General features: G+C 42.6%; 1 protein-coding gene across 3 annotated transcripts in view; it reads right to left on the reverse strand.

Moving 5' to 3' along the window:
• The window catches only part of itpr3 (inositol 1,4,5-trisphosphate receptor, type 3), a 252,756-nt gene that overhangs the window by 37,142 nt on the left and 205,433 nt on the right, over nucleotides 1–10,181 (reverse strand). For all 3 annotated transcript variants that reach the window (XM_048612294.1, XM_048612293.1, XM_048612295.1), the window contains 2 exons: nucleotides 6,687–6,879; nucleotides 2,017–2,189 (listed from right to left, as the gene is read on the reverse strand). In XM_048612294.1, coding sequence (XP_048468251.1) covers nucleotides 2,017–2,189; nucleotides 6,687–6,879 — 366 coding nt within the window. The remainder of the gene's footprint in view (nucleotides 1–2,016; nucleotides 2,190–6,686; nucleotides 6,880–10,181) is intronic.

The raw sequence follows: 10,181 nt of genomic DNA on the forward strand, positions 1-10,181 counted from the left end.
TTTCCTGCTCCTCTGATGCTGCCTGGCCCGCTGTGCTCCTCCAGCTCCACACTGGGTTATCTCTGACTCCAGCATCGGCAGTTCTTACTATCTCTAAGAAAAAACAGAATGCTGTGTGTGGTAAAATCGTAAACATGTTCATGGGAAACCCATTGACAAGTGCATTGAGGCCCATGTGGGCAGCCTCTCAAAAATTTTATGGACACGTCACCCATAATGTTATAGCCATTGAATTCAAAGAAAGGAGAATTGCAGATAGTGTGTCTCTGATTCTGTGATATGTGCCAAGATTATGCAAAGCCCCAAATGTGATGAAGAGGGTCACAAAATTAACCTTATAGGTTTACATTGGGGAATCACAGATGCCATTGGAAAGATGGACTGGATAGGACAAATGGTCTCATGTGATCTGTTTTATTACTGCAATTGGCAAATAAAATCTGAACTCCACAAGTACCAAGCAGTGATAATCTCTAACAAGAGAGAATCTATCGCCCCTTGATATTCATTAGCAATATCATCACTGAATCCCAAATTATCAAAATCTGGAAGGTTGACCAAAAACTGAACTGGACTACTCATATAAATACTGTGGTTACAAGAGCAGGTCAGAGGTTAGGAATCCTTCACCTTCTGATTCCCAAAACCTATTCACCATCTATAAGGCACAAGTCAGGAGTGAGATGGAATACTCCACACTTTCATGGATGGGTGCAAATCCAACAACACTCGAGAACCTTTGAACCTTCCAGGAACTAAGCAGCTCACTTGACTGGCACCACATCCACAAGCATCCATTCCTTCCACCATTGGCACTCAGTTACAACAATATGCACCACCTACCAGAAATATTGCAGAAATTCACCAAGAATCCTTATGCGACAGGTCCCAAACCCATAATCACTATCATCTTGAAGGACAAAGGCAGCAAACACATCGGAACACAACCAATGGCAAGATCTCTTCCAAGCCACTCATCATCCTGACTTTAAAATATATCACTGTTCCTTCAACGTTGCTCAGTCAAAATCTTGGAACTCCCTCCCTAATGCTATGTGGGTGTACCTATAACAAAGTGATTGCTGCAGCTCAAGAAAGTTGCTCTCTACCACCATCTCAAGGGTAACTAGGGGTAGACAATAAATGCTTGTCTAGCCAGTGGCACCCACACCCTATGAGTGGACTTTTCTTTAAATGAAAATCTATAAAGACATTCACAAAGGATTTGTTTAAAATGCCAACATAGCTTTTCCATTGGTATTCTTGTTTTGAATATCTGTGGACTGTGATCCCAGTAGTTATGCTTGGACTGGGTTATGAGTGTCCATCAATGCTGCCACAGCTGGAGTTTGTAGAATCAGTGAAAGAGTCCTAAACATGCACATGGAAGGTAGGCATATGTGTCACTATGGGAACCCACCATCACCTCCCAAGTCTCTTCCACCATTCATTCAAATCACAGTTGATCTGTATCCTAATGTCAATCTACCTGCCTGGGTTCCGTGTCCTTTGAAATCTTTGCCAAATCGAGCAATTATGGTTTGGATATTTCAATTATCTTACCCTAAATGGTCTTTTAGGGACAATTCTATATTTCCACTCTCCTTTGTGTACAGAAGGACTTCCTGAACAGTCGAAAAGTCATGTCTCCTTGTTTTGGACTTCCACAGTCCTTGCAATCTAGCCTCATGAAGGAACCCAGGTAGCATTTTGGTAAAACCACATTTATATCACCTCCAAAACCATACATATGTGGACATTCTTTTCTCTGGTATTTTAATGAAGGTGCTAACACATTTAAATGAATAAGTTAATGCTATTGTTATGATAATTGACTAAACAATATCACTTTGATTATTTATCTGCTAATGTGACTGATGATAGTTTCTCATTTTATAATTCCTTCATAGGCCCAATAAAACTTTCAGAGACCCTGACCTAAAACACTAAGGGCATTAAAGTTAATCACATTTTTAGCATCACCAAGGGAACTTGTAAAAGAACATATGATCTAACCTGGAGGTTATTATTATGGTTTTCACACAATAGCTGGAGAAAGCGTAGGATGGGCTGCATTATTGCTACTGCTGGGCTGATTTCAGCATCCTTTTGTCCATGATCAGCATCACCTAATGTGTTCATCTGCGACCTGTTGTGAGTAGCTGCCATCAAAAGGTGGACATCTTTTCCTGAGGGGGAAACAAGCGATGAATGAAATTCAACAGAAACAACACCATTGGCTCTATGCAATATTACTGTCAAACACATTAAATGCCTATTTGAAACTTCTTCATCGATTACAAAACAGATGTTAATGGCTTCATTAAAAGAACAGATGAGGAGTTTTATGGTAAGGTGTTAATGTATCTGTTACTAATATTGCATAGCAGGATTCCAAAGCATTGAGGATTTCATGATATAATTCAATTTAATTGTCTATTTCTTCTTATGATTAAGTAGATCGAGATTGCCTTGGCAACTACAAATTCATATTACCTATTAAAAAATTATCATTTGGAAGACTATTCACTCCTGAGACAGGTGTATTTTTTTTAACTGAATCTATGCTGACTGAAGTTTATTGGCACAACTAGCTCTTTCGATCCTGCAAAGTTCTCTTTATTAATGTCATGGACTTTTGCCAACATTTGGAGGGCTTTCCCACAGATTAGTGAAGCAACAGTCTGACGCAGTCATAATAATCAAATACTCCCTTACAATATGTCAGCCACCACCATCATCATCCCTTGATATGTCTGGTTCCATTGGCAAGATAGAGCCAGAAAAGGCACAGGTGTATACCGCTGGGAGGGAGTTGTTTTGGAGAGTCTTCAACATTGATTCTGGACCCCATGAAGTCTCAAGGCATCAGGTTAAGTGCTGCAAGGAAATCTCCTGCTGATTACAAGGATTCAAGATGGTGGCTGAGCAGCAGGGCTGCGTGGGTGCTCTTACCCAGGACTCATCCGCTCTTGCATGCTTTCACTTTTATCTTCCCTTTTTCTTCTCTTTGGAGCCTTTTGTAGCAGATTAGTTGGGGAAATCAGCATGGCAGTTGTGTGGAATTGTGGCTTCTCCTGGCGTTCGGAGACATGGAGGATACGGCTCCTCATTGCGACTGGTAGCAGTGATGGCAGTGACAGCAGGGATGTTCTCCCAGCATTCAGGGCTGGTAGCGGCAGTGGCAGCAAATCTCCTCCAGTGACCGGAGGTAGTGGTAGCAGTGGACTTTTCAAGATGGCGGACCTGGCAAGGAGACATCTCAGAGGAAGGCTACCAGAGCGGGACTCTTGGTGAGGCTGTGGCAGTTTGGTCTGGCAGCGGAGTCAGGGACTCCTGGTTGCAGCAGACCTAGAATGGGGACTCCTAGCATTGGTGAGGGATCAGCGGCTGCAGCGGTGGTAGCGTGCTGTGCCTGGAGCCAAGGTCTCCTGATGTCATCAAGGCAGCAGCACAGCCAGGGACTCCTGGTTGTACAGCGAGTGTGGGTTCAGCATGGGACTTGCATCGGTGTCGGTAAGATGGGCCCAGCAGCGAAGAGATGGTGCCTAAAGAGTGGCAACTCCTGCATTGGTGAGACTGGTGCAGGCGGTGATGAGGCAGTAGAGCAGGGTTGGCAGCTCAGGTATCATTGGTGAACCAGTTCAGGGCTCAGGACTCTCTTTCAGTTATATCTTTTATCCTTTTTATTCTTAAACTACTCAAAATAGCAACAGATGGTGGCAACTGTTGAAGTCTTTCACTGTATTTTACTGTATTATTCACTGTAAAATGCAAGTGACAATAAATAAATCATCATTCACATCACATTCTCCATCAGTCATTGAATCCAATACTCTTCACTGTTGAACACTTTCCCTATTGAACATCACTTGGAGGAAGCACTGAGGGTGGCAAGGTACAGAATGTGCTCAAGATGAGGTACTTCAACGTCCATCGCCAACATTGACTTATTAGCACCACTACTAACTGAGCTTGTTGAGTCCTGAAGGTAAGACAGACCCTGCAGCAGATGGTAGTGGAACCAACAGGAGGGGAAAAAAATCCTACTGAATCTTGTCTTTACAATGCTACCCAGCACACATGCATCTGCACTTATAGAACAGGTAAAACTGACCAATTCACTTTTCTTGTTATGACTCTGTCCCATTTTCATACTCAGGATAGCCTAAATGGATTTTGTGACACTGCAACCATGCTAAATCCAGAACAGATGCAGCAGCTCAAATCTGGGCATAGAGAAGGACCATCAGCAACAGCAGAACTCCACAAGCACTTTTTCCTTTATCCTTGCATGGGATGTTGATACTGCTGACAAGGCAAGTATTTGTGTTCTTTCTTTGCCCATGGACTGAGTGGCTTGCTAGATTATTTCAGAGGCCAATTAGGAGTCAACCACATTGCTGTAGGTCTGGAGTCACATGTAGGCTAGACCAGGTAAAGATGGAGGATTCCGACAAAGCATCACTGCACTTGAAAGGTTATCTCTGTTTTTCTTTCCACAGATGCTATCTTCTCCAGCAATTTCTGTTTTTGTTTCAGATCTCGAGCAGTTCTTTGTTTTATTGTATAAGGACAGCAGATTTCCTTTCCTAAAGGACTTTAGTAAACCAGATGAGTTTTTACAACAGTCAATGATAGTTGGCATGGCCACCATTACTGAGACTAGCTGCGTGTTCCAGATATATTAGTTGAATTTAAATTCCACCAACTGGTGGGATTTGTAAATATATCTGATATTTGAGATATATGCAGAGTATTCGTCTGTGTCTCTGATGATTAGTCCAGTTATATTGACTCTACATCATCACTTCTCTCTATAAAATCTAATCTATAACCTCATGGCCTGACATATCCCTCATTCCACCACTGACGTCACTTGACATCAAGTCAGCACTTGACCGAGTGTGGCAATAAGGAGCCCTAGCACAGTTGTTGAAGTCAGTGGAATCAGGATGAAAACTCTCCAGTGGTTAGCATCATACTAGTCCCAGGTTGTGATCGATGGTGGCCAATCAACTCAGTCCCAGGAATCATTACAGAATCTCCTCAAGATAGTGCTCTAGACCCAACCATCTTCAGTTCTTCAATAATCATTCAACCATTTCCCTCCATCATAAGGTCAGAAATGAGGGTCTTTGCTGATGATTGAACATTGTTCAGTACCATTTGCAATGCTTCAGATACCGAAACATCACTGAATAAACAGCAAATGTCAGGTTTGGGCAAGTAAGTGTAATGCACAAATTCTAGACAATGACCATCTTCATCAGATGAGATTCTAACTATCTTCCCTTGATACTCAAAGGCAGAGCCATCACTGAACTCATTACTATCAACATACTGGGAAGTTACGACTGACCAGAAACTGAGGTGATCGAGCTATACAGCAGCTATAAGAGCAGGTCAGAATCTGGAAATTTTGTGGAGATTAATGCACTTCTGGATTCCCCAAAGTTCATTACTATCTACAAGGTACAAGTCATGGAATAATCTCCACTTACCTGGATAAGTGTGGCACCAACAACACTCCGGAAGCTCAGCAGCATCCAGAACAAAACAGACAGCTTGATTGGCATCCCATCCACCAACTTAAAAGGTGTACAAAATGATCAGAGATATAGATAGAGTGATCAGCCAGAAGGTGTACGAAATGATCAGAGGTATAGATAGAGTGGACAGCCAGAGACTTTTTCCTAGGATGGAGGTAGCTATTACGAGGGGGCATAATTGTAAAGTGAGTGGAGGTAGATATAGGGGAGACGTCAGAGGTAGGTTCTTTACTCAGAGAGTGGTAGGGGCGTGGAATGCATTGCCAGAGAGGGTAGTGGAGTCGGCCTCATTAGGGGCATTTAAGCGGCTATTAGATAGGCATATGAATGATAGTATAAGATAGGGGTGGAGGTTAGATAGACCTTAGGTTTAGGGTAAAAGTTCGGCACAACATTGTGGGCTGAAGGGCCTGTACTGTGCTGTACAGTTCTATGTTCTATGTTAAATATTCACTCCCTTCACCACCAGCAAACCGTAACAGCAGAAAGCAACATAAAAAGGTTCAGTGAGGTTACTCACCACTGATCCTTTGACAGCAGCATTTAAACTTGCAATCTCTACCAGGAAGGATGCATGGGAACTTCAGCAATTTTTGATGAGACCAGCAGGAATAGTGATAGACCAGAAGCTTTCAGGAGCTGATCCCCAGAACACCCTGAATGATGGATCTCAAGCTGGGTTATAATGGGACTCCACTAAATAAAAGCAATTTATTAGAATAGTCAAGACTAGTAGTAACAAAGTCATGGATAATGGTTTCAGCAGATCAGCTGAGGCTGAGACAGCATTACTGAGGTGGAAAGAATTGGTTTTAGTGAGGGCGTGGATTTGCATTCAGAAGTTCAACTCAGGGTCAAATCAATCCAAGGTTGTGAACAATCTGGATTTGCCTCAGATGAGTTCAGGAAAGGAGATATCATTGATGACATCTGTATTCAAATAAATTTTCAAGACATATTCCTTCCTTAATGTAAATCCACTGACCTAAAACATTCACTTAGCTTCTTTCTCCCCAAATATTGCCTGACCTGCTGTGTATTTATAGCATTTTCTGTTTTTTTAATTCCTTCTCTGCTTCACAGTTTGTGGTGAATTTGACAGGACAGTGAAAGTATCAGTAAGGATGTTCTGACCTTTAAGACCAGCTCCAAATATAGGATTCGTTTTCTCACGCATATCATTCTTTGCCATTTTGCCTCCCAGATCGCTCATGTTGACTGAAACATTTGCTTTGATTTCTTGCTGGGCAACTTTCATACGTTGATTAAGCACCTTGAAAAACTTTTCTGATTTATTGTCACTAGTCATAAGACTGTAGAAAGAATTCTAGAAACAAAATATGCATTGACTGTACATATTAGCAAACATGTTGTATCTCAACGTCATAAACATTCAGATGATACAGGAAATTGAATGCTAAAGGTCATAAGCTTCAACACAAAAGGTCACTTTTTACAGTAATATGTGTCAAGACAGGTTGTCACTTTGACTGACGAGTAAATGGAGATAAAACTCCCTAACGACTGCTACAAAATAACTCAAAAATACAAAAGATTTCATTTACAAAGATGACAGTGTGATCAAACAGCAAAAACTGCAAAAGTAGACATTAAATGTACTGTGATATAAGCTAAGACTGGTAAGATGGAAAAAAACAGAAATGACAAAACAAAACAAAATGAAAAAAAAGTGTCACCAATATATTCACAGGCAGTTCAGTGTAAAAAGAAAGTGAAATTATGAAAAAGACAGCAATAACTAACACTATGATATTTTATAAAAGCAATAAACTGTTATTTTGAAAATGCAATTGAGATTCAGATTCTGGTCAGGTCATAATTCTACTCCTGTTACTTCCATCTGTTTAATAAACCCATTCAGAAAAGGAATGGAACTGGTTGAATATTAATCTCATCTATCTTAACACTTATTGGCTGTGGTCAATCATTCATCCATGGCTTGGAGGAAGCATCTATTGTAAGCTTTGAAAACAAAAGTAATTTCCTCTGATGCCCTGATGTCCACACCATTCTTCAACGTGATAAAGGAGACAGAACAATTGATTGATGATACTTGAGAGACTCAAGGGGAGATTAAAGAAAATGGTCATATTTATGACAATAAAGAAAATTGGAGGATGGAAACCTTCTGAGTTTGAGAAGTAATTGCTTCACGACTTGAGTGTTCTCTGACAACTGATTTTACATAGTACAGCAAAGGTCTGTGACAACCCAGAGCTCCAAGCATCTCATCAGGGTTTTGACAATAATTTCTATTTGGCTTATACTTTGCTACTTCATCTATATATTTTAAGGAAGGTTGATCCAAGCCTTTTCTGCTTGGTGAAATCCAAGCAACTGAGCAGTTAAACTTGTGTAGGTTATTTACCCACTCAAAAGTCAGCCCTTTCCTGCTATCTCTAATAGAAACCTCCAGAGTTCTGGAGGGGATGAGGTGTTCGTCAAAAGAATTCTGAATTTATGTGAATCAAGATCTTATTAAATCAGAGGATACTGCCATCATTTAAACTGCATGCTGAGCAGGAAGGTTTCTCTGGGCCTCATAAGGAAAGTGCCAATCTGCCATGACCATGAACTCACTCCATGTTGGATCTTACCAAAATCCTTCCACTGCCACTTAAAAAGAAACTTGCCAGCAGCTGCCACCTGATCTTTAGATAAAAAAAACCCAAAAGAACTGTGGATGGTGGAAATTTGAATCAAAAACAGAAATTGCTGGAAAATCTCAGCAGGTCTGGCAGCACCTGTGGAGAGAAATCAGAGTTAACGTTTTGGGTCCAGTGACCCTTCTTCAGAACTACGAAGCTATGAAATGGTTGGTATTTATACAGAAGCTGGGGAGGTTGGAGAGTAAACAATAGGTGGAGATAAGAGTCCAAAGAGAGAGAAAAACAGTTGGACAGACAAAGGACTGGTTAAAGGTCAGGCTGGGATAATGAATGGCTGCTAATGAGGACTATTAGTAGCTGACAATGCTTAGTGTGTGGTAGCAGTCCATGTGATGACAAGGCCTGGTGTGTGTGGTTTGGGGAAAGCATAGGAATAGGTGCTCAAGCCCCAAAATTGTTGAACTCAATATTAAGTCCAGGGCTGTAGAGTTCCCAAGCAGAAAGTGAGCTGCTGTTCTTCCAGCTTGTGCTGGCCTGAAACAGAGATGTTGGCCAAAGAGCATGGTGGTGTGTTGAAGTGGCAGGCAACTGGAAGCTCAGGGTCTTTTCGGCAGACAAGAATGTAGATGTTCTGCAAAGTGGTCACCCAGTCTGCACTTCTTTTCCCCCAGTGTAGAGGTGAACAGCGAATGCAGTAGACTAGATTAAGTCAAGTGCAGGTAAAATGCTGCTTCACCTGTAAGTGTGTTTGGGGCCTTTGATAGTGAGGATGGAGGAGTAAATGGGCAGGTATTACACCTGCAATTGCAAGGAAAGGTGCCATGAGGCTGTGGGGACGTGTTGGGAGTGAAGGAGGAGTGGACCAGGGTGTCCCAGAGGGAACGGTCCTTAGGGAATGCTGACAAGGGACGGGAGGGGAAAATGTTTCTGGTGGTGTATATAGTCAAGGTTTACTATGGGAGGCAGTCAGGGGTGTCCATGGGTACCCACATGGGCCCCAGTTATTCCTGTTCTCTTTGTGGGGTATGTGAAATATTGCTTATTCCAGTCCTACTCCGGCCACCATCCACAACTCTTTCTCTGGTATATCAATTACACCATCGGTGCTGCTTCCCTCTCCTGTCTAGAATTGGAAAAGTTTATCTATTTCACTTCCAATTTCTACCCCATTCTTTCCTTTATCTGGTCCATCTCTGACTCCTTTCTTCCCTTCCTCGACATCTCTGTTTCCATTTCTGGGGATAGACTGGCCATCAATATCCACTACCAACTATCTGACTCCCATAGTCACTTTGACTATACCTCCTCTGACCCTGCTTCCTGTAAAGACTCTATTCCATTCTCCCAGTTGCTCTGTCTCTATCGCATCTGTTTTGATGATGCCAACTTCAAGAAGGGGGCCTCTGAAATGTCCAGCTTCTTCCTCAACTGAGAACTCCCAAGCACTGTGGTTGACAAGGCCCTCAGCTGGTTCTGACCCATGTCCCGCACTCCAGCCTTCATCCCCTCTCCTCCCGCCCACAACAGTGATAGAGTTCCCCTTGTCCTTACTTACTACCCCACCAACATCCACATCCAGAGGATCATTAGCCACCATTTCCACCACCTCCATGGGATGCCACCAACAGACACATATTCCCCTCCAGAGAGAGTAGGAACTGCAGATGTTGGAGAATCTGAGATAACAAGGTGTAGAGCTGGATGAACACAGCAGGCCAAACAGCATCAGAGGAGCAGGAAGGCTGACGTTTCGGGCCTAGACCCTTCTTCAGAAATGGGGGAGGGGAAGGGGGTTCTGAAATAAATAGGGAGAGAGGGGGAGGCGGATAGAAGATGGATAGAGGAGAAGATAGGTGGAGAGGAGACAGACAGGTCAAAGAGGCAGGGATGGAGCCAGTAAAGGTGAGTGTAGGTGGGGAGGTAGGGAGGAGATAGGTCAGTCCAGGGAGGATGGACAGGTCAAGGGGGCGGGATGAGGTTAGTAGGTAGGAGATGGGGG

Source organism: Rhincodon typus, chromosome 25 (assembly GCF_021869965.1).
Source record: "Rhincodon typus isolate 14 chromosome 25, sRhiTyp1.1, whole genome shotgun sequence".
NCBI lineage: Eukaryota > Metazoa > Chordata > Chondrichthyes > Orectolobiformes > Rhincodontidae > Rhincodon > Rhincodon typus.